Below are 26,233 nucleotides of genomic sequence, written 5' to 3'. Positions count from 1 at the left end.
AGCTGGAGGTGGCTCGAAAGGAGCATGCCATCTTGGTCGAGCAGGTAAAAATATTTGAGTTTAGTGACGAAGAGATAAGCTTGGTAACTAACGGTCGGAATCTGCAGGTCCAATAAAAAATTGATCAACTGCGAGTTGATATGGATGTTGTCAAGGCCGAGACCGACGAATAGAGGGGCAGGATGGATCATCTGGCCTCAGAAAAAAAGGTTGCTCGGGCGCAACTGACTTCGGCCGAGGTCTTGCTTCGAGCAGCAAAGGAAAAGGTCAAGGTGTAGGTCAAAAAGATTGAAGAGCTCCAGTCTCGGCTACGTTCGGGTACCTCTAATCGAAAAATTATGGCCAAGGAACTTGAATCAGCCAATTCAGCGACCGCGGTGGTTAAAGCCGACGAGATGGTGGCCCAATATAAGGCCGATGCCGAGGCGGCCCAGGACTGCTTGAAGGACATTGTTGATTATGAGAAGCGGTAGTCGTGAAGAGAGGCCCTCGAGGAGATTCATGCTTGGGGTTTAGATCGATCAGCCAAGATCGAACCCACCAAGGGGCTTGAGGCCGAGGACAAGAAGTTGGCCTACCCCGAAGAAGAATAAGAAGAAGAAGAAGAAGAAGAAGACTCTGAGGGTTCCGATGGACCCGAAGGTGGAGAAGACAGGCTATTTAGACGCTTTTGTAAAAAAAAATTGTTTTTTGTACTTTTGTATTTTTGTTAGGGCCATTTGGCCTTTGTAAAGACTATATATAATATACAAGGCTTTGTTTTTCTCTTTTAAGAATTTCGCTTTCCTTTTCTTTATTCATTATGTTTTACAATGATTGAAATACCTTAGCATTAAATAGTTAAGTCATGTTCGGAGGTTCGAACAGGCCTTGCCTTAGACATTATTTTGTTGATGGCATTGTGGGGGTTCGGTATAACCAGAAACTTTTTTCCCAAAGTACTTATGATTTTTTAAATTATAGTATGCCGAAGGTAGCCTTTAGAACCGGTTATGAAATTTTAAAGGCTTTATTTTTTGTTATGGGTCTCGGACGTCTCCGAACCATTTTAATATGGTCGTAGCCTTTAGTTCGGGTGTTGCCCAGTGGGCTTGTTACCTCTAGTTATCCGGGCTTGCCTAAGATAACAGTTTTTGAATGGGGATGGTCGTAGCCTTTAAGATTCGGTCGTTGTCTAATAGGTCTTGTGCCCTCGGGGTTTCTCAGCCTGAGCCGTCCGAGTTTGTTTTTGGAATGCCTTAGACATTATTTTGTTTAAGGCCTTGTGGGGGTTCGGCAAGACCAAAAACTTTTTTTCCCAAAGTACTTATAATTTTTTAAATTATATTTTGTCGAAGGTAGCCTTTAGAACCGTTATGAAATTTTAAAAGCCTTATTTTTTGTTACGGGTCTTGGTAGCCGTAGCCTTTAGTTCGGGTCTTTTCCAGTGGGCTTGTTACCCTGAGTTATCCGGGCTTGCCTAAGATAACAGTTTCTGAATGGGGATGGCCGTAGTCTTTAAGGTTCGGGCGTTGCCTAATAGGTCTTGTGCCCTCGGGCTTTCTCAGCCCGAGCCGTCCGAGTTTGTTTTTGGACGACAGTCCCCGATTGGGAGTGATCGTTTGAACCCGGGTAAAGGCGGCCCTTGGGCTCGATACCTTTAAGGGATCGGATGTAGGAAATTCCTTAAGAGAAAAAAGAAAAAAGAGAAATTCTTAAGGGACAAGATATTTATCTGCAAGGTAGAAATTTCTTTTTACTCTTGTGCGTAATAGTTACACATGTGTACAAGTTTTGTGCCATGACTCGAGCAGTCTATGCGGGCATGGTTCATTTGATCATTTGGCTCTTACAGTAAATCTTATCGATCGAGCCGAGACCATTCAATCATAAAGTTTCCTTCCTTGTTAAAGTCGTTATCCAAGGGTGATGCCCCCCAGTGTTCGGGGCCCTAGAGGGGCCTCGAATACTGATATCATGATTTTTGATACAGGTTTGTAACCGACCTTCAATTCTAAGTTAGCACGATTTACTGTTGTCTCGTTAAAAACCTTGTCGGAAAACCCATTTGGGACAAAACCGGTTCAAGGGAAAAAGAATGCAACGCGTGCTTTTAGGCCTAAAGATTGTATCGTTCTTTGATGATTGCCTGGAAATGTTAGTTCATAATGTAAATAAATAAAAGGAAGTGAATGGGATAGTACCTTAATAGTAGTATCATTTGAAGTGAGTTATGTTCTAGTTGTTCGGTAATTGCTCACCGTTCATTGTTCCAAGCTTGTATGATCCTTTACTGGTGATCTCAATAATTTGATAAGGTCCTTCCCAATTCGGCCCCAACTTTCCTTCATTTGGGTTTCGGGTGTTTAGTGTGACATTCCTTAATACTAAGTCCCCGACATTAAAGGGTTGAAGGTTGGCCATTCGATTGTAATATCTCTCGATCCGCTATTTTTGGGCAGCCAACTGGACAAGGGCTGTTTCGCACCTTTCATCTAATAGATCTAGGCTCGTGTTCATAGCCTCATCGTTCGATTCCTTGATTGCATATCGGAACCTGAGACTTGGTTCTCCGACTTTGACTGGTATTAGAGTTTTGGCGCCGTAAACCAGTGAGGACGGGGTGGCTCCGGTACTGGACTTCGAGGTCGTACGGTATGCCCATAAGATTTCGGGCAAGATTTCCTTCCATTTTCTTTTGACGTCGGTCAGTCTCTTCTTGAGGTTTTGGAGTATGGTTTTGTTGGTTGATTCTGCTTGTCCGTTTCCACTAGGGTGGTAGGGTGTTGATAGGATATTTTTGATCTTATGATCTTCGAGAAACTTGCCAACTTTGCTGCCAATGAATTATTTCTCGTTGTCGTACATGATCTTGGCCGGTATTCCGAACCGGCATATGATATGGTCACAAATGAAATCGATGACTACCTTTTCCCTGACCTATTCGCATGCCTGGGCTTCTACCCATTTAGAAAAATAATCAGTCATAAACAATATAAATTAAGCCTTACCGGGTGCCCACGGAAGGGGGCCAACAATATCCATTCCCCACTTCATGAACGGCCATGGCAAAAAAATCGAATGCAGCAGCTCCCCGGGCTGATGAATCATCGGAGCGTGTCTTTGACATCCATCACATTTTTGTACAAACTCCTTCGCGTCCTTTTTTATATCGATCCAGTAGTATCCAGCTCTGATCACTTTTCGAACCAATGATTTAGCGCCTGAATGATTTCCACAGGTGCCTTCGTGGATTTCCGTCAAAACGTACTCGGTGTCCCCTGGTCCTAGACATATCGCGAGTGTGCCATCGAATGTTCTTCTGAACAGGGTTCCGTCTTCGGATAAGCTAAACCGGGTTGCCTTTGTACGTAGGGCCCTCAATTCTTTTAGATCCGATGGCAGTTTTCCGGTCTTCAGGTATTCTATATATTTATTTCTCCAGTCCCAAGTTTGGCTCGTTAAGTTAATCTCGGCATGACCTTCTTCCACTACCGATCTCAAAAGTTGTACTACTGCCCCTAGTTGAACTCGTCATCCTCGACCGATGACCCTAGTTTAGCGAGGCATCGGCCTCACTATTTTGATCCCGAGGTACGTGTTTCAAAGTCTATTCTTTGAATCGATGTAATCTTACCTGCAATTTATCCAGGTACCTTTGCATTTATTCTTCTCTGACCTCGAACGTCCCATTAACTTGGTTTACCACAATGAGGGAGTCGCACTTAGCTTCAATTACCTCTACCCCCAAGTTTTTGGCTAGTTAGAGACCTGCAATCATGGCCTCATACTCGGCCTCATTGTTAGTCAATTTCACAGTCCTAATAGATTGTCTAACTACATTGCCTGTTGGTGGCTTTAATACGATGCCAAGTCCGGACCCTTTTGCATTTGAGGCGCCATTTGTAAAGAGGGTCTAGATCCCCGAGGAGGTTCATGAGTTGATTAATAACTCTCTTTCAACCTCGGGTATTAGGTCCGGCGTAAAGTCGGCCAGAAAGTCTGCCAAAATTTTAGACTTAATTGCGGTTCGGGGTCGATATTCAATATCGTACCCACTGATTTCCATGACCCATTTGGCCAACCGGCCCGAGAGTTCGGTCTTATGCATAACATTCCTCAATGGGTAAGTAGTCACGACACATATGGGGTGACACTGGAAGTATGGTTTTAGCTTTCTAGAGGCGCTTAGCAAAGGAGCGCCAGTTTTTCTAGGTAAGGATACCTTGTTTCGGCCTCACCTAGGGTCCTGCTAACATAGTAAATTGGAAATTGCGTACCTTGCTCTTCCCGGACCAGGACTCCACTTACCGTTATCTCCAATACTGCCAAGTACAAGTATAGTTATTTGTCTATCTTAGGCGTGTGGAGCAGCGGTGGGCTTGATAGATACCGCTTGAGTTCCTCCAAGGCCCGTTGGCACTCCGGGGTCCATGAGAATTTATTCTTCTTCTTCAATAGTGTAAAGAACCGGTGGCTCTTGTCGGAGGACTTCGAGATGAATCTCGCAATGGTGGCTATGCGCCCGGTTAATCTTTGCACGGCCTTCACGTTATCCACAACTGTGATATCTTCGATGGCTTTGATCTTGTCGGGGTTGATCTAGATTCCCTGGTTGGATACCATGAATCCGAGGAATTTACATGACCCAACTCCAAATGCACATTTCTCCAGGTTCAGCTTCATATTGTATTTCTTCAATATGCTGAAGGTTTCTTGCAAATGTTTTAAATGGTCCTCTGCCCGCAGAGACTTAATCAACATATCGTCAATATAATCCTCCATTGATTTTCCTATTTATTTTTCGAACATCCGATTTACTAGGCGTTGGTAAGTGGCACCGGCGTTTTTTAACCCGAATGGCATCACGTTATAGCAGTAGGTGCCGCATTTAGTGATGAAGGAGGTTTTTTCCTGGTCACCCGGGTCCATCCGTATTTGGTAGTACCCGTAGTAGGCATCGAGAAAACTGAGGATCTCGTGGCCGACCGTGGTGTCGATCATGCGATCGATGTTGGGCAAAGGGAAAGAGTCCTTAGGACATTCCTTATTCACATCCTTATAGTCTACATACATTCTTAATTTATTCCCTTTTTTAGGGACTAGCACTACGTTCGCTAACCAATCCGGGTATTTAACCTCCCAAATGGAACCTATTTTAAGGAGTTTAGATACCTCGTCCTTGATGAAAACATGTTTGATCTCGGACTGGGTCTCTTCTTCTGTTTCACCGGATGGGATTTCGGGTCCAGGCTTAGCTTATGAGTGGTTATTTCTGGCGGGATCCCTGTCATGTTAAGGTGGGGCCAAGCGAAACAATCTATGTTAGCTATAAGAAACTTAATGAGTTTTTCCTGAGCTCGGGATTTAACCTCGTGCCCAGGTATACCTTTCGATCGAGTAGGTGAGACCAATATGACATGTTCTAGCTCCTCGACCGTCGATTTAGTGGTGTCGGAATAATCAGGGGCTATAAAAGACCTGGGTACCCCATAATCATAATAATCGTCTTCATCAGTCCCCTGTTTCTCCGGTTGGGTCGGAGCTGGAGTCGGTAATTGTTATTTAGTTTTTGGCTTTGTGACCGAACTCGACCCCTTTGTCGTTGCAAGTACGGATATCGGAATCGCCTCTTCGACCGCAAATATCTCCTTTGTGGATGGTTGTTCTCCGTAGATTATTTTAATTCCGCCTGGTGTTGGGAATTTTAACACTTGGTGTAGAGTTGAGGGCCCTGCCCTCATGTTATGGATCTTTTGCCTTCCGAGCAAAGCGTTGTACCTCATGTCTCCTTTGATTACATAAAACTTAGCTTCCTGGATGGTCCCGGTGGTGTTCACCGATAATGTTATCTCACCCTTAGTGGTTTCATATGCCATGTTGAATCCGTTTAGAACTCGGACTGCAGGCATGATTTGATCTTCTAGACCGAGTTGCTCCACGACCCTCGATCGGATGATGTTGGCCGAGCTACCTGGATCAATTAACACACGTTTTGCTCGAATTTTATCTTCAAGTACAGATATTACCAATGCATCATTGTGGGGTTGTACGATCCCTTCCGCGTCCTCGTCGCTGAAAGACAAGGTTCCTTCCGGTATGTAATCTCGAGTTCATTTCTCCCTCGTGATGGTCACTTTGGTGCGTTTCAACATCGGCCCCTGAGGGACATCGACCCCACTAATGATCATGTTAATGACGTGTTGAGGTTCTTCTTGTTCGGTCTATTTGTTAGAATCCCTATTCCTAAAATGAGTCTTGGATCGGTCGCTCATGAACTCTCGAAGATGCCCACTGTTGAATAGTCGGGCTAATTCCTCTCTCAACTGTCGGCAATCCTCCGTTTGGTGGCCATGAGTGCCGTGATATTTACATATCTGGTTATGATCCCTTTGGGTTGGATCGGATTGTAGAGGTCGATGCCATTTGGTATCTTTGATGTATCCGATAGTTGATACAATAGTAGCAGCATTGACATTAAAGTTGTATTCCGATAACCACGGTGCTGTTTTAGGCCCGATGGGCCTATCAAAGCTGTTTTTGCTCATGAGTCCCCGGTTGCTCTGACCTCGGTCACTTCTCCTTTTGTTTCTCATAGAGTTCCGCCCCGAACCACTGCTTCTTCGGTCTCCATTATATGGCTGGTACCGATCCTTATTTGGTCCTGGTTCACGATCGATGTCTCTCTTGACTCTGTCGATGTTTCTGACGGGATAAACAGAACCCAAAGGGCCCCGAGTTGATCATCCTCCACTATGATCTTCGATTGATACCGGTTATGCACGTCAACCCAAGTAACGGTCGGATATTCTATCAGGTTTTGTTTCAACTGTTGTGAAGCCATCGAGCTTCAAACGTTGAGCCCTTGGGTGAAAGCCTGAATGTCTCAATCATCAGCGACAGATGGCAGGTCCATTCGTTCCATTTGAAACTGGGACACGAACTCTCTGAGCATCTTGTTATCCTTTTGTTTTACTTTGAAAAGGTCTGATTTCCTGGTTTCGACCTTGATGGCCCCGGCGTGTGCTTTCACGAAAGAATCCGCAAGCATAGAAAATGAATCAATATAATTAGGAGGTAAGTTGTGATACCATATCATAGCTCTTTTTGACAGGGTCTCTCCAAACTTCTTCAATAGGACAGACTCGATCTCATTATCCTCCAAGTTGTTCCCTTTGATGGTACATGTGTAAGAGGTTATATGCTCATTTGGGTCAGTCGTTCCGTTATACTTAGCAATCTCAGACATGCAAAATTTCTTAGGGATCGGCTTCGGAGCCGCGCTCGGAGGAAAAGGTTTTTTCACGAACTTCTTAGAATCCAAGCCTTTCAATATTGGCGGTGCTCCTGGGATCTGGTCTACCCTGGAATTGTAGGTTTCTACTTTTTGTCATTAGCTTCGATTTTTTTATCCCGTGCCCGCGGTCGAAATTTCGATAGGATCACCGGGCGGTACCTCGTCATCGGGTGCTATGTCGTTATTTTCACCGTGATGGCCGGACTTATTGTCAACATATAGGGGTGCTGATTGAGAGTTCGACATTTTGAGTTTTACCCTGAAATTAAAGACACTTCAAAGAACAAGTGTAAAGTAGTGTGTGTTATGGAAATTTGTATCAAATAACCACTATTATCCTTAGCCCCACGGTGGGCGCCAAACTGTTTACCCTCAAAATCGGATAACAATTGAATTTGTAAGTGGTTTTAAGGATGCGTGATTTAACTTGATACAAAATAACAAATTAGATTGCAATTAAAATAAGTAATAGAAAAGTGAACGCAAACCACACGAATTGAACAGTCTTAACCCCGGAGAATTAATCACCCTTGAATCAGGTACTTCGATCGATATCAAGACAGGAGAAATGAGAGCTTTAAAGAGAGTAGTAAGAACTTAAGGAGAATAATAATGTATTGCTTTGGAATGCGTGTTATAATCTGTTCAATGAATTATCAGACCCCTCTTTATATGGTAGAGGAGTCCTACTTGAGGTACAATTCTATAAAATGTAAAACATTTCTTGATTTGATGATTGTCGGTGCCTTATTGATACGTGCCGAGATTCCCACCATAATATCCGACCGGTTACGGATATTTCGGTCTTCTGTTATTTATGCTAACAACGTTTCTTCGAGCTCAATCAGGGTTAAGGTCGACTCCGGGATTACAGACTCAATGTTCTCGAAGGCAGGCGTTATAACCCCAGGTTCTAGCTTGGTGGGACTCGGAGTCAATCTTCAGTCTTTGGTTGTCATGTTCCTAACTTGTCATGTCGTAGGTGAGCTCGATTTCGACCATACACATGGATGATAAGATATGGGATGCAGAATCATGTATCGTAAATTTATTGATTGATGCAATTTGAGAGATCGAAACTACCTATATATATGCAGTACGTACTTCGACATGAATAGTACGTCGGCTATAAGTAAATAACCTCACGAAACCTCTTCATGCAACAAGAGTCTCTATATTACTTCCTTGAAAGCTAGATTTATTTATATAGAGTTTGAGTAGTTGCAAATTTTCAGTTAGAGTTTTTTTTTTAAGTTAGAGGAATTAGAGTTCTAGATTTCTCGTAAGTCCATCTTCAATTAATTAGTTAGAGGCTCAATATATATTATGGGAGACTGTCATCAAGCTCCAGGTGAGTGATCATGTTATAATTCACTTCATTATGGCTTAGCTTTCGAGTGAATTGTGGCAAGCTAACTGCTAACACTTATCACCCAATCCTAATATTCCCACCCAATTATGCTGCTATTCTCCCTCACCCAAAGAGAACAAATTCACTATCCCGGTTATTCACTTGGGTCAAGTTAGACGGATTCTGCATTATTGACCTATTATTTAGTGCATCTTGACCCGCCGCCCATCATGACCCAAGTTGTGCAGGGTTGGTTCGGCAATCACTCATCTATTGATTCAATTCGTAGAATTATAGTTTAGACATAATAGTTCATTTGTATCTAGTATTTTCGATGCGAAAAATAATTTATGTAAAAACTCACTAAAATTACAAAAAATAATTTTAGAAATACAATGAGTTCAATGTTAAGAAACTTAAAGGTAAAAACCATAAAGTTTATATTCGATATGCCTCTAATAACGGGTCATTACAGATTTGATCTGATGCCTAGCTTTAGGGGAAAATCACGATTGGGCGATTCAGAGACTTTATGGGCTTTTGGATCTCTATTAAGAAGGGAATCTTAAGGGAATGTACCAAAAAATGATACTAATTACCAACAATTAGCCATTTTAGTCATGCTACCAAAATAGCCCAAAATCATTACCAATGATATACAACATTCAAAATATATAGGCAAAAAATGATTTTTTTTTTCAATGGGTATTATTGTGATTCGTTGAAAACACATAGATGAGGCGATATACAAAATTTGACGAAGTTTGAAGGTTAGTTAGACTTGTTTGGGATCAAAATTTATTACCGATGATAAACAATATTAAAAAAACACAAAAAATAATTTCTTTTTTAATGGGTATGGTTGGAATTCATTGAAAACGTATATATGAGGCAATATACAAAATTTGAGCAAGATTGGAGGTGATTTGGACTGATTTGGTATCAAAATTCGTAGTTAAAATTGAGTTTAAAAAAATCTTCTGTTGTATCAAGCATGTATCACACACACATGTATATATGGATATACATGTGATGCATATTTGATATATGTGACACACAAATAATACATAGTGTGATATACATATGATCTTCTTCCATATTCATCTTGTGTACTTTGGATTTGGCTCAAATTTCAATTCAAGCCACCTAAAATCTCCACCAAATCGTCCCAAAATTGAGATTCACACTACTTAAGATGTACCAAATCTATTTCAATAACACCCACTCGAAATAAATTCCAATTTCAAAAATTTACTTTTTTGAATTCAAATTTAAGCAAATTTCAATAGATGTCCATGGCATTTTCAGTTTAACCCTTCGATCCAATTTAATAAATTAATGTTTAATAATAATTTTTAAATTGAGTTAAGGTGCTCGATTCTCCGAATTTCAACTTAAACGAATTAGAATATTGCTATATTGCTTAAGTCTCAAAAAGTTGAACTATTTTTGTGTTTTAGCAAAATAGATGTGTTACAAAATGACATTTGGGCTAGTTTTGGTTGAAATTGTTTATGGAGTGACAGTTTGGATAGTTTTTCCATTATAAAATAGAAGAATTAATTTAAATAGCCAACCACTTAACCACTTAAAATAAAAATAGCAGTGGATGCATATGTATATGTATAGTACATATATAATAATTAGTGTATAATATATGTATATAGGTTAAGAAAACTAGACATTAAATCCGGCCGGCTATTTGTATAAAAATCTAGTAAAAATACAGGTCAGGACAGGTAGAGTTCAAGTCTTTTTGTCATGACATAGTACAACTGTTTAATCTAAGGCTTGCACGTGAGTTTCTCGGATTTTGTTTTTCTGTCACTAACTAGCAGTAAACTGCCAAAGCTTGGGTTGCAGTCGCAGTTTCTGCTAGACAACAAAAGTTTATGTTGTTACGTTGTACTCAAAGACCTCTTTATTTACACCTAATTTGGTCCTAATTTGACTACAGATTTCTGAACAAGGTTTGAAATTCATGTTGGAATTTTAAGTTTGTGTAGCTTAAAGAGGGTACATGAGAAATGGAGGGAAAATAAAATATTTGAGTTTCTCTCATTGGCAAAGGGACATTGTCCCATATTGGACATTGTCCCTCCTCGGCTTCGGCTTCGGATTCGAATTCAGATTTGGATTTGGTCAAGGACAAAATTCCTTTCAATTATTTAATTAAATAATTAACAAAAAATTCAATCTGAAATAACCCATGACCCGCGACCCGGTCCGGTCAGGCTCGTTTTCTTTCCCGAATTATTTTAAATCCGTTTTCCCGCAATATTTCAAACAACCTATTCCAACAACCATGACTGTTTCTGAAAGGTTGCAAATTTTTTCAGAAACAATGCCACAAACTCTATAAATATACTTTGAATCCCAGAATCTTTCCTTACAAAATTTTCTGATCTTCTTCTTCTTCTTCTACACAAAAATTCCAGTGTGTTTTACAACCTTCGAGTGGCTCGTTGTTCACCGGCGTTTTTAGTACCAACACTCCGGTGAGTTAAATCGTTCTATCCTGAGAGAATATATTCCAGCACCTCGGGTACTTGAGGGGAATAATTTCCTTAAGGACACACTGTGTATTCAGTGGGCTCGATTTATTCCTATACTATTTTTCCAGAATTTATTTCGTTAAACAAGTATTACTAACTTTTTGTTTTGTTTATATATTTCAGAAAGTTTAATGGTTTAATTGTTTATTATAACAATATAGATTTATAACAATCTTAAGGAAATTATTTTATTATATTCTGTATTTTGTTTGTGGAGATTAAAACCTGTGTGGTTTTCTACTCCTTCTGAATTTTACTATTCTGATTTGAAGATATAAGAATTTCATCAGAGTATTGAAATTTAGAAAACGATTTGAAGAACATAAAAACTTCATCGTTTTCTGTGAAACATTATATAAAAACTTCGATTTTATTTATTATACATACTGTTTGTTGTTAATAATAGTATTGTTTACTGTTCTGGTTTTACCATTAATTGAACTCTTCTGTTGTTTACGTAAGAAATGACAATTGATAACAGAAATTCTTCTGCGACTGTTGCGGCAACGACGATAGCCTCGTCAAGCCGGACTGTTGTTCCACCGGCAGAGAAATCGGGGAAATTTTTCGGAGCCAACTTCAAAGGATGGCAGCAAAGGGTGTTCTTCTGGCTTACCACACTTGGTATGCAGAAATTCACTAGTGAAGAACCTCCAGTGCCTGCTGCGGACATGCCGGACAATAAAAAATTCATGATTGTTGAGGTGTGGAAGCAGGCAGATTTTCTTTGCAAAGGCTATATCTTAAGCGCTTTAGAGAATGACTTATACAATGTGTACAGTGCGATGAATACTTCGAAAGAATTATGGGACGCACTTGAGAAGAAGTACAAGACTGAAGATGCATGCTTGAAGAAGTTTGTGGTTGCCAAGTTTCTAGACTATAAAATGATAGACAACAAAACTGTTGGAACCCAAGTTCAGGAGCTTCAACTTATTTTTCATGACCTTATTGCTGGAGGTATGGTCATGAATGAAGCATTTCAAGTGGCTGCAATGATTGAAAAATTGCCTCCTTCATGTAGAGATTTCAAGAACTATCTTAAGCACAAGCGCAAAGAAATGAAGTTGGAAGATCTTGTGACGTCACATGATTGAGGAAGACAACAAAATAGCCGAGAAGAAGTCTCGTGAAAATTCAACGATCATGGGAGCTAATATCGTTGAGGAGACTGCTCCAAAAAGTAAGAAGAGAAAGAGGTCTTCTGGACAGACTAAGGAGCAGAACAAAAAGAAATTCAAGGGCAGCTGCTACAATTATGGAAAAACCGGTCACAAAGCCCCTGATTGTCGTCTCCCGAAAAAGGATAAGAAGAAGGGATAGGCCAACATAGTGGAGAAGAATGATGACATTAATGATCTGTGTGCAATGCTTTCGGAATGCAACCTAGTTGGAAATCCGAAGGAGTGGTGAATTGACTCTGGAGCCACTCGACATGTTTGTGTTGTCAAGGAAGCATTTGCGACTTACTCTACTGCTGGTCCCGAAGAAGAGATTTCCATGGGAAATACTGCAACAACCAAGATTGAAGGTTATGGGAAGATAATCCTGAAGATGACTTCCGGCAAGGTGTTAACGCTCAACAACGTTCTTCATGTTCCTACTATTAGGAAGAATTTAGTTTCTACTTCTTTACTTGTTAAGAATGGATTCAAATATGTATTTGTTTCTGATAAAGTTGTTGTAAGCAAGAATGAAATGTATGTTGGAAAGGGCTACCTCACTGAGGGCCTCTTCAAATTAAATGTACCGGTTGTTGACAGTATGAATAAAATTTTAGCTTCTTCTTATTTATTGTAGTCAAATAATTTATGGCATATTCGTTTAGGACATGTCAATTATAAAACCTTGCGGAAGTTAATTAATTTAGAAGTATTGCCTAAATTCGAGTGTAATAAATCAAAATATTAAATATGTGTTGAGTCTAAATTTGTAAAACATCCTTATAAGTCTATTGAAAGGAATTCAAATCCTTTAGACTTAATTTATACAGACATTTGTGATATGAAGTCGACACCAACTCGAGGTGGGAAAAAATATTTTATTACTTTTATTGACGATTGCACTCGATATTGTTATGTTTATTTGCTTAATAGTAAGGATGAAGCAATTGAAGCATTTGAGCAATACAAGAATGAAGTGAAGAATCAATTAAATAAAAAGATCAAAATGATTAGAAGTGATAGGAGTGGAGAATATGAATCTCCATTTGCAGAAATATGTTCGGAATATGGAATTATCCATCAAACTACTGTACCTTACACACCTCAATCCAATGGAATTGCGGAAAGGAAAAATCGGACATTAAAGGAAATGATGAATTCTTTATTAATAAGTTCCGGATTACCACAGAGTTTGTGGGGCGAAGCTATCCTTACAGCTAACCGAATACTCATCAGAGTACCCCACAACAAAACGCAATCTATTCCATATGAAAAATGGAAAGGAAGAAAACCCAACTTGAAATATTTCAAAGTGTGGGGGTGTCTAGCAAAGGTACAAGTTCCTTTACCTAAAATGATTAAAATTGGACCAAAAACTGTTGATTGCGTTTCTATTGGATATGCTACAAACAGTAAAGCATGTCGATTTTTGGTTCATAAATTTGATAATCCCAAAATTCATGTTAATACGGTAATGGAATCAGATAATGTTGAATTCTTTGAAAGCATCTATCCATATAAAACTGAATGTGAGTCGTTAAGTGAAAGACCTAAACGACCTCAGGAAGAACCAAAGAAAAATACTCCAAGTATAGAAGATCCAAGACGTAGCAAACGTCAAAGAACATCTACTTCCTTTGGACCAGATTTTGTGACATTCTTGCTTGAAAATGAGACTCAAACTTTTAAAGCAGCTATATCATCTTCTGATTCAGCATTTTGGAAAGAGGCAGTCAATAGTGAGATTCAATCAATTTTAGATAACCATACATGGGAATTGGTAGATCTTCCTCTGGGAAATAAGCCCTTAGGTTCGAAATGGATCTTTAAACGGAAAGTGAAAGCTGATGGCACTATTGACAAATATAAGGCAAGACTTGTTGTCAAAGGTTATAGATAAAAGGAAGGCCTTGATTACTTTGACACTTACTCGCCTATTAGGGTGTTAGTGGCACTAGCGGCCGTGTATGGTCTTGAAATCCATCAAATGGATGTTAAAACAGCTTTTTTAAATGGAAAATTAGAGGAAGAGATTTATATGGAACAACCTGAGGGTTTTGTGGTTCCTGGTAAAGAAACAAAAGTGTGCAAACTTGTTAAGTCACTTTATGGACTTAAACAAGCACCAAAACAATGGCGTGCCAAATTTGACCAAACAATGTTGGCAAGTGGGTTTAAAATCAATGAGTGCGACAAATGTGTTTACATTAAAAGCACTCCAGGTCATGAAGTCATTGTTTGTTTTTATGTTGATGACATGTTGATAATGAGCAAAAACATGGCAGATATAAATGCTACTAAGCGTATGTTGGCTAGCAAATTCGATATGAAAGACTTAGGAGTTGCTGATGTGATCTTAGGAATCAGAATTCACAAGACTCCACAAGGTCTAGAATTATCACTGTCTCACTACATTGAAAAGGTACTTGACAAGTTCAAGTATTTGGATTTCAAAATTGCCAAGACTCCAATAGACGTGAGTTATGCACTTCAAAAGAATGAAGGTGAAAGTGACTCACAACTGGACTATGCAAGAGTATTGGGAAGTTTGATGTATATCATGAATTGTACGCGACCAGATATAGCATGTGCTATTAGTAAACTGAGTTGGTTTACAAGTAATCCCAATCACATACATTGGATGGCAATGAAACGAATTTTGGGTACGCTTTGCATTATAACAAATATCCCTCCGTGATCGAGGGATATAGTGATGCAAATTGGATCACTGGATCATCTGAAGTTAAATCCACGAGTAGATATGTTTTCACAATTGGGGGTGGAGCAATGTCTAGGAAATCATCCAAACAAACGTGCATCGCCCGTTCTACAATGGAATCTGAATTCATAGCTTTAGATAAGGCCGATGAAGAAGTTGAATGGCTCCGAAATTTCTTGGAAGATATTTCATTTTGGCCCAAACCTTTGGCGCCTATTTGTATACATTGTGATAGTCAAGTGGCAATAGGCAGGGCAGGGAGCGTTATGTATAACGGAAAATCTCGTAATATACAACGGAGACACAATACCTTTAGACAACTACTCTCTAGTGGTGTTATCATAATTGACTACGTAAAGTCAAGAGATAACGTGTCGGATCTACTTATAAAAGGCCTATCTAGAGAAGCAGTTGAAAGATCATCAAAAGAAATGGGGTTAAGGTCTAGGACAAGTCATCATGGCGATAACTCTACCTAGCAGACTGGAGATCCCATGAGCTAGGTTCAAAGAGATCAAACAAAGTTATGAATGACGGTTCAACATTTTCAAATAACTCAACCTATTCTCGTGATGAAGACAATGTTTAGAAATCGAGGTAAAGCATTAAGGCTTTTTGATGAGTCAACAAAGCTTAAAGGTTTTTTAATGAATTGCTAAGTCTGGCAGGATATGACCAGATAGTGTGTCTATAGGATTACACATTTAGAAATCACCTATGTGAGTGTGAAGTGTAAGCCGCTTCAAGGGGAATGAAAGTAAAGGCCCATTCTCTAAGCACTCATGAAACCAGGCAGTGTTCATGGCTGAAACAAATACAACCGTGAGAATCATAAATGGTTAAGGATTGATTGTGTGACTTATGTTGTCTAGGTATACAACAAAGCTCGACGGTTCAAAGATATCATCTCTACCGATTGACCGAGTATATCCGATATAAGTTCACTACGGAAAGTTCAAAGGGAAACCTACTTATCCAGATGCAATTAATTCTTGCATGTAAAACAAACACGCGTCCGTGCATTCCTTTATTTTATAGCCATTCCCTATTCATGCGGGGGATTGTTGGGATTTTAAGCTTGTGTAGCTTAAAGAGGGTGAATAAGAAATGGAGAAAAAATAAAATATTTGAGTTTCCCTCCTTGGCAAAGGGACATTGACCCATATTGGTAGAAGAAAAGGCTTTTGATGGGTATATATATAATTGCTCTTTTTCTAGCTCTTAAAGAGTTAAGAAGAAGGCAAGCCTCGTGTCATCGCCGTCGCCGTCGTCGCTCGCTCAGCTCGGCTTCGGATTCGGATTCGGATTCGGATTCGGATTTGGTCAAAGATTGATTGATTGATTAATCTTTTTGGACAAAATTTCTTTCAATTATTTAATTAATTAATTAAATAATTAACGAAAGCCCTTTTTATTTCCCGAATTATTTTAAATCCGTTTTCACGCAATATTTCAAACAACATATTCCAACAGCCATGCTGTTTCTGAAAGGTTGCAAACCTTTTCAGAAACAATGCCAGCAACTCTATAAATATACTTTGAATCCCAGAATCTTTCCTTACGAAATTTTCTGATCTTCTTCTTCTTCTTCTACACAAAAATTCCAGTGTGCTTTACAACCTTCGAGTGGCTCGCTGTTCACCGGCATTTTTGGTACCAACACTTCGGTGAGTTAAATCGTTCTATCCTGGGAGGATATATTCCAGGACCTCAGGTACTTGAGGAGAATAATTTTCTTAAGGACACACTGTGTATTCAGTGGGCTCGATTTATTCCTATACTATTTTTCCAAAATTTATTTCGTTAAACAAGTATTACTAACTTTCTGTTTTGTTTATATATTTCAGAAAGTTTAATGATTTAATTGTTTATTACAGCAATACCGATTTATAACAATCCAATCATCTCTTTTATTTTACTTGGATATTGAAAGCTACACATTTAATACATGCAAAATTTAATTTTGACATTATGTTGCTGCCAATTTGAGATGAGTATGCAAATAGCAAGAAGTCGCATGCACTGACGAACCCAGAAATTCTAACAAAAGGATTCATAAAAATGCAAGAATACCATACGTGAGATTCAAATATACAATCTAAAGTAATTTTTGAATCACTTTTACCACTATGCTAAAAACTTTCCTTATTTCAAGAAAATTTAACAATTTATATATATAGAAAAAACTAGTTTTACTCTATTTTGCGTGCTGTCATTTTTCGACAAAAAAAAGTTGATCAATTGAACCTCTTTGTTATATGTAACTCCGCTCCTGGTCGCGTGAAACCATAGTTGACAAGAACAAAGCATAAGGGATACGCATACTATGTAACTCGACAAAAGTTGTTTATTTCATCTTTGAGAAAAAAAATTAAAAGGCTTTTATAATTAAGAAATCCATTACGGAAGATTTGTGTTAACTAGCACACAATCACACACAATGCAAATAAAAAAAATAACACAAGAATTGGACGAGGTTCGTCTAAGATTGTGGAAAAACTCTCTCTGCTTCTGCCCTGAGGACTAAGCTTCGTTAAACCTCGTTAAATCCTTATATTATTTTTCTTCTCTATTGGCAATTGTTGTAATTGTATTATAGTTAACCCACAATCTTCTGCAATAATTGATATCAGAGCTTAGGTTCGGCGGGACGAGTATGGCAATGGCAGAGATGATAGCGTGGGGCTTGGTTTGCTTACTCTTACGAGCTTCGGGACATGCACTCACGAAGAAGCTAGTTACTGGCTTCAGTTGCCACAAATGCTCTAACGGTGTGGGTGGCACATAGTGAATCTCAAAAATTAACCCGTTGATCGTGGTAATAGGCCATGTGGAACTTGGTTTAAGCGGAAGACCCGTGAAACTTGGTAGTGGGCCACGTGAAACTTAGTTCGAGGGAGACATTATTGGGTATATTGGTAGCTGAAAATATTGAAAGCATACATATAAGATGTAGGGATTGTTAGGTATTTGTCCAGATTTTGTTACCATAATTAGTTTTCCTATCTCATGAAGGAAAGAATAACATATTTACCATAATTAGGTTTTTCTTTTCCTAGAAGAAAAATATAATTCTTCCATATTTGGCTAGTCCCTTTTCTTGTAGGAAAAGGTTTGGAGTTCTATAAATTAAAGATCTATCATTCTCATTCAGTAGCATCCACAATGTAGTCATATGGGGTTTGAGAGTTATGTTTAGGGGGAGAACTTTACGGGACAAGTGTTAGTGTGTCACTTGTGTTTGCCTCTTCGTAAGGTTGTTCTCTCGATATTTTGTACTTTCTTTAATATAGTGGATTGCTCATCTCCGACGTGGACGTAGGTCAATTGACCGAACCACATTAAATATTTGTGTCTCTTTTGGTATATTTCTCATTTGCTGTCTGATTTATCGTCGTTCAAGGTTTGCATTACTAGCACTACTAGAAATTCGTCAAAAACCGACCAAGGTCGACCGACCAACTTTGGTCGGTCAAAACACCGACCAAAAAACCGACCAAAGTTGGTCGGTTTTTCAAAAATGGCGCAAAAATGCGAAAAACTATTTTTGAGTCCCGCATAATTTATGTTTCAAGAAACCGACCAACTTTGGTCGGTTTTTCAATTAAAATAAATAAAAATTAATATTAAAAAACCGACCAAAATTGATCGGTTAATTCGGCCGGTCATTTAAAAAAGCCGACCAACTTTGGTCGGTAATTTTATTTTTTAATAAAACCGACCAACTTTGGTCGGTTATTTTCGTGCGAAAATACAATTAAAGAGTATAAATCAAATAAAAGACAGTCTTAAAACAAAATGTACCAATGGTCTAGTGGTAGAATAGTATCCTGTCACAATACAGACCCCGGTTCAATTCCTAGATGGTGAATCATTTTATTACATAATTAAAATACCGACCAACTTTGGTCGGTTTTTTTTTTTGCAATATTTATTTTTTTTAATTTAATTGACCGACCAAAGTTGGTCGGTAATTTCCGACCAACTTTGGTCGGTATGCCTTTCCGACCACAAAAATACCGTCCACACGTAAATGGTCACGTTTTGATCGATTTTTGGCCATTACCGACCAACGTTAGTCGGTTTTTTTGATCGATTTTTACTGAATTTCTAGTAGTGTAGCTTCCGTATGACACCTGACCTTTTCGGTCCTAACAAGTGGTATTAGAGCTATCTCAACAAGTGGTATCGCCTTGTATCTAGGCGCAGAGGTATGGTTATCTTGCTTTATTCTGAATATCCATTTGTTAAATAAAGATATCTCAAAAACCACTCTTATGTGCTTTAGTCTTTCAAAGACTTGTACCAATGAGCATAGAACAATTCTTCAAGGTTGTCCTATTTATAGATAATGAGTGGTGCTTTCTCTTAAAGCCAAAACCAACTCTAAATAGGAATAAAAACCAAATCCAATTCCGAATAGGAATGGAAACCAAAAGAGAATAGGATTAGGCCATTGGGCCTTTGGCTGGACAACATGGACATGGACCCAACAAACTTTCCCTCCAACCAAGGGGCCAAATATGTCTTCAAGTAGAGGAACTATTGACAGGCTTCATGCCTGCCAATTTTCTGCAAAATTCATGTTTATCTGCAACCACCGCCTTTGTCAGCATATCCGAAGGATTTTTATCAGTGTGTATCTTCTCAACCTCAAATAATTTATCTTCCATGACTATTCTTATCCAATGATACTTTCTATTTATATGTTTAGTGTGTTGCTCTAGTGGTGAGCACCCTCCACTTCCAACTAAGAGGTTGTGAGTTCGAGTCACCCCAAGAGCAAGGTGAGGAGTTCTTGGAGGGAGGGAGCCGAGGGTCTATCGGAAACAGCCTCTCTACCCTAGGGTAGGGGGAAGGTCTGCGTACATACTACCCTCCCCAGACTCCACTAGTGGGATTATACTGGATTGTTGTTGTTGTTGTTGTTGTAGTCTTAGAATGAAAAGTGGAGTGCTTGGTGAGACAGATACCACTCTGATTATCACAAAATAAGATGTACCTTGGCTGCTCAAAGCCAAGATCATTAATAAACTCCTTCATCCATAATAGTTCTTTGGCACCTTCTATTATAACAATATATTCGGCTTCTGTGGTGGATAAATCTATGCACTTCTGTAGTCTAGATTGCCAAAAAATAGCTCCCCCTGCAAAAGTGATCAAATAACCGGAAGTGGATCTTGAATTATCAAGATTGGCTCCTAAATCAGAGTCTGTGTAACAAACAAGTTCAGGCTTGCCATTGCCAATGCACAACTTTAAATATGCAGTACCTTTCAAATACCTTAATATCCATTTTACTGCATCGCAATGTTCTTTTTCTGGATTAGAAAGGAATCTACTAACAGTACCAACGGCATCTGCAATATCTGGTCTAGTGCAAACCATAGCATACATCAAGCTACCAATGGCAGAAGAGTAAGGAATACGAGACATCTTCTTTTTCTCTTCATCAGTAGATTGACTCTGACTAATACTCAATTTGAAGTGTTTAGCAAGAGGAGTACTAATCACTTTTGTATCTGTCATATTGAACCTCTTGAGTACCTTCTCAATGTATTGCTTTTGGGACAAAAATAACTCCTATTATCTCTATGTCGGTGGATTTGAATGCCCAAGATTGAGTTTGGTTTGCCAAAGATATTTCTTATGATCACCTGAGAATTTTTGGTGTAAAGCTTGTGTTCATGTTCCTAAAGATGAGAGATCGAAATTGGATGTCAAAACTAAGCAGTGCGTCTTTATCGGTTATTGTCAAGATGAGTTTGGGTATAGTTTTTATGATCCAGTTGACAATAAACTTATTAGAAGTCGTGATGTAATATTCTTTGAAGACCAGACTATTGAAGATATTGACATAGATGAGAAGATAGATTCTCATAGTAATGAGAGCTTAGTTGATATTGATCCAGTTTCAATTGCTAAGGCACCTATTGCACATGAAGGAACCCAAGACAATAATGAAGATATTGATCAAGATCAAAATAATCATCATGGTGGAGATGTTATGGATGCTCCAGTTAATGAAGTTGTGGTTGATCAGCAACCAATTCCTGCTCGGGTAACTATTTCGAATGCTCCTGCAACCTCTCTTAGAAGATCTACAAGGGAGAAGCAAAAATCTATGCGCTATCCTCCTTATGAGTTTGTACTTTTGACTGACATGTGAGAACCTGAGAATTATGATGAAGCCATGTAATATACTCATAAAGATCAGTGGATCGAAGCCATGGAAGATGAGATGAAGTCACTCCATAAGAATGGCATATATGAGTTAGTGAAATTGCCGAAAGGTAAGAGAGCTTTATCTAACAAATAGATATTCAGAATAAAGCAAGATAACCATACCTCTGCGCCTAGATACAAGGCGAGGTTAGTTGTTAAAGGTTTTGGCCAAAAGAAGGGAGTTGACTTTGATGACGTGTTGTGAAGATGTCTTCTATTCGTGTGATTCTAGGCTTAACCGCGGGTCTAGATTTAGAGGTTGAGCAGATAGATGTCAAGACTGATTTTCTTCATGGTGATTTAGATGAGTAGATTTATATGGAGCAACCTGAGGGTTTTGTAACTAAGGGAAAAGAAAATTATGTCTGCAAATTGAAAATGAGCTTGTATGGGTTAAAACAAGCTCTAAAGCAATGGTATTTGAAGTTTGAATCTGTCATAGAAGAACAAGGGTACAAGAAAACTTCTTCTGACCACTGTGTACTCTTCCAGAAGTTATCTGATGATGATTTTATTATCTTATTGCTTTACGTGGATGATATGCTTATTGTTGGAAAGAATAAATCCAGAATTACAGTCCTTAAGAAGCAGTTGAGCAAATTGTTTGCGATGAAGGACTTGGGGCCAGCAAAGAAAAACTGGACAAACACCTAATAATTCTCCCCCTTGGCCTGAATTTTCTGACAAAATAAACTTGATCCAACTTCTTCACATAGCCTTCAACATGTCGCATCTCCAAATCTTCACCACAAAGTTTGTCTCAACGCGTGTAGCACACCGGTAAAATTTCTCAGACAAAAATCATGATTTATCGTCGTTCAAGGTTTGGTTACTAGCTTCCGCATGACACCTGCTTTTTTCGGTCCTAACGGTTTTTGAGAGAGCTTTCATCAAGAGAGAAGAAAAGTATTCATTTTGCTACAGATTTTATTCCGACCAGCCAACTTCAAATCCCGTTTATCGATTCGTTAACCATTGGATCAGGCTGACATTTTGACTGAGTGTTCATAACGTCTTGATCAAAGAACGGTGGAGATCGGATTTTGTGGCCTGTAGCATCTGATTTCGTGCCCCGAACAACAGCTCCAGTTTTGTGACTTCTCCTCTTTCTTCAATTGATTTGTCGTTGCTATTGTTGCTCCGTGTTTGGCACTTGTTGTGTAGTCAATTTGGAGAATTTTTGTAAGCCTTTTATTGTTATAGTGGAGTTTTTTGCATCTTTGTGTTCTCGTAATTTTTACCTTCGATTTGAAAGATTTTTCACGTTAAAATTTGGTGTTCTATATCTTCTTTATTTTCGGGTTTGCCTCTTCCTCAACATAATAGGGATCTCTTAATGATGTGAGGCCTTTTGAAAAAATCAGGTGGACTTTTGATCCAAAGCGTACAATAGCACACTATGTTAAAAAGTATTTTTGGGCTGATTTAGCCCAACAAAAACTATTATTAGCATAGAGGAACTAATTTCTTCTGACACCTATAGCAAATAAACAAATTTTTTTTGTTTGTTTGTTATCATTGTCGATGATTTTAGTGTTTCGCCTAGTGACTTCTCCTTTTCCACATTTTGTGAGTTTGTGATGGTCATGGAGGACGCATTAAAAAATAATGTAATAATAATACTCTTTCAATTCTTCCTTATTAGTCCTGTCCGGAAAGAGTAATATATTTTTGTATTTATAAACAATTTAACTTTAAATGTTTTATTTATTCATTTTACCAAAAGCGTTTATCGTCATACAAATGATTATGGAATGTTTAAGACAACAAGTGTCAAATGTCTTATAGCTATTTAAATATTATAGTATATTTAAGATCGCAAATTTTAAAAGTTTCATTTTTTTTTTAGTGTTAAGTCAAACTATTGAAATGAAGAGGGAGTATATGACAAAATGGCTAGCCTTGCAAGTGGTACTAAACAACAAAGAGTCATGCATGCATATTAAATTATTCATGTTCTTTTCTTGAGAAGATATAGCAATATGCTAACTGGCAAACTGTACAATTTCTCTTTCCCCCAGCTAGCCTGCGTCCTTATGATCTAGCTTGCCCTTTTGTTAAGGGGACCATTTATTTTCTATCCAGCAAAGGAATCCACAGCTGTGTAGCTCACACTAAAGCTAAAAGCTATACCTAAAGTGAGAGAAAACTTCCAAAGAAGAGTTGAAAATCAGATCATCAAAAAAGTTTTCCAAGAAAAAGCACTCAACTCAAAGCCTGTGATTTTGTTATAACCATATCTTCATGTGATCAACTTTCAAAAGGCTCAATAAATATCTTGCCAAATTGCACTTGAATGCCTATAAAAAGGCCAGCCCTTCCTCATTTCAATCATATAATTCTAAACCCCCAAGAAAACATGAAGTTTTTCACATTAGTTTTCATTGCCATTCTCCTTATACAGGTAATTTTCAGATTGATATAACACATATACACTTTTGTTTAGTTGTGATGCAATTTCTAGGTTTCAAACTAGCCTAACCTAAACTTCTAATTTAATTTTAGGTTTTCACTGAGGCTGTTTCCATTAACAATGCCGAAGATACTGCTGCACAGGTATAAATGTAGTAAATTTATGACAATTTTCTTCCGAACCCTACTATATAAGTTGTCCTTCAGAACAAAAAAAAAAACATGCCTTGCTAACCTGCAAATTAAAATATGTACCTGACCTGTTATATAACCGATAAAAAATACATTGATAATGTAATAAGTTTTTGATAGTATATATAATTTAAGTAACATTTTTCTGCACCTCATCTCTTCAAAAAATTTAGCTAGCACAGTTCAATTGCACTAATGTGGGCTGTAGTGTCTCTACCATGGAAGTTCACTATGGTGGGTTTTCTTTTATTACGAATTGACTTTTTCATGCACGTAAATCGGCAGCAAAACTTCTTCTTGAGATTATGATTTTGCATACAGTTGTATAGATTCATCTATCATTATTAGAAAATAAAAGAATGCAAACGTTGATAAGTAACAATTTGTATTATGCAGATAGAGAAAGCAGGAAATGATGGGGCTCTTTTCAAGAAAAGTCATCATCACCCAATCAGGAAGATCAGTAAGAACTACAAAATCTCTCTACTAAATTTTCTTACTTGAACTTTTATAAGGTTCTCCTTATCGCCTCATCGATTATATAGATATGATACAACGAATGAGTGAGAGTGAGCCATGTACGTTAGGCCCTATATATAGTCGCATATGTTCGAAAATTTCGTGTCCAAGTTGTTGCAATAATACAATTACCAATGTTCACTACACCACCGAGAAGTGTGATGAGATGATTATGATTTCTTCATCTTAATCAAGATGTTCCGAGTTCAAGTCACGAAAATTAAAAACTTCATTCTTGATAGAGAGCACTAGTTTACCTCCTTAGTGGGCCAATAATAATCCGAATTAGCAGGATAAGTAGGTTCTAGATACCGGATAGTTAAACCAAAAAACATAATATATATACTTCCCAATATTGATTTGTTAAGTTTAGATATTGAATTCGCCAATAATTATTAAACTAAATAGTATTACTTTGAAATTGATGAAATGAAACAGACTGTGGGTATGCATGTGCAAGGAGATGCAGGAAGTCATCAAGGAAGAATGTGTGTAAAAGGGCATGCAAGTCGTGTTGTGCAAGATGTCATTGTGTTCCACGTGGCACTTATGGTAACAAGGAAGCTTGCCCCTGCTATGCTAGGCTTAAGACTCATGGCAACAGGCCTAAATGCCCTTAATCAATTAGATACTAATAATTTGTTTGAGAATTAAAAACTGCATTTTAATTTCTTAAATATATGCTTATGCTTTTATCCTTTAATATTTGGGTCAGAGGGAATAAAATGATGAGAGAAATTGCTGCATGAGTATGCGGGCTTTGGTATTTGTTTATTGACTCTTTATTTAATTTGCTGTGAGATCGATAAAATACATACATATATATGTATTTTTGGGAATAAAGTTTATTGATTCCTTTTGCTTTTGTTTTTTTTCCTTTCCCTTTATATCCAGATTTCTATCTTTTGTACCTTTCTTGATATGCTTATCCAAATCTGTTCAACGTTATAAGTGTATAAACCACTATGAACTTATTACTTCATCCGTAAAAATTTGTGCTCTTAAAGGATAAAAGTTTTGTCGGGCGAATGACATTTGTGTGACGGCAAAAACTTCTCAATAAGGATAAAATAAGTTAAATAAAGAATTTAAGATTTAAATTATTTTCATATATAAAAATATATTATGTTTTTTGGAACATATTAATAAGAAAAATGTGTCATATAAATTAGGAATACTAAAACATATCCTTCCATCCCATAACTTTTTCTCTTTTCGTTTTTCGATGTTTTGTATCTTGTACTAGTAGTTTCATCTCTTTTTTCACATTTTGAAGTTTGATGTTTAATTTAAATATCGAAGTTTGATTTTTAATTTAAGGATTGACTATATTGGGTTTTTTTCTTCTTTTTTTTTTTTTTTTGGGAACAATAGCTAAATCGACCCATTGAAAACCGTAAAGTGACAACTTCTGGGTGGTATTGAGATATGGGTTTAAAGGATTTCTTGGTTTTTCCTTAATAAACCGAGTGACTACTTAATTTTTTTTGTAAATTATTTATTATTAGCATACCGTCACCAGTATGTTGTAATTCATAATAGTTTTTTCACCGGGGTAAAAATGAGAATGCAAAACTTTGCTTTGCACCTATGTTGCAACTTCTGGAGAACCAATCATATCCACCCTAACTAGGAGGCCCCAAAAGGATGAAGGATACATCGCGAGCCACTAAACGAGCATTAGCACCCGTAAATCGAGCATCTAGCGGAGGTAATTTGAGCCGAAGGCCATTTGACCAGCCCTAACCGTCCAAGATTGGGTCGGTCATTAATGACGCGTCCATTTGTTTGTTATGTACTAGAATTGTAAAGAAGAAATTG

General features: G+C 38.0%; 1 protein-coding gene across 1 annotated transcript; it reads left to right on the top strand.

Moving 5' to 3' along the window:
* Positions 1-23,329: 23,329 nt before the first annotated feature.
* Positions 23,330-25,277, top strand: LOC104099279 (gibberellin-regulated protein 9-like). Its single transcript, XM_009606219.4, has 4 exons — positions 23,330-23,693; positions 23,795-23,845; positions 24,290-24,356; positions 24,851-25,277. Exons 1-4 carry the CDS (start codon positions 23,586-23,588, stop codon positions 25,030-25,032), a joined length of 408 nt encoding a protein of 135 aa, XP_009604514.1. The 5' UTR covers positions 23,330-23,585; the 3' UTR covers positions 25,033-25,277.
* Positions 25,278-26,233: the final 956 nt, after the last annotated feature.

The sequence above is a fragment of the Nicotiana tomentosiformis genome, chromosome 4, assembly GCF_000390325.3.
Source record: "Nicotiana tomentosiformis chromosome 4, ASM39032v3, whole genome shotgun sequence".
In the NCBI taxonomy this organism is placed as follows: Eukaryota; Viridiplantae; Streptophyta; class Magnoliopsida; order Solanales; family Solanaceae; genus Nicotiana; species Nicotiana tomentosiformis.
The sequence above is the reverse complement of the archived record's forward strand: the minus strand, read 5'-3'. Positions and strand labels throughout refer to the sequence as shown.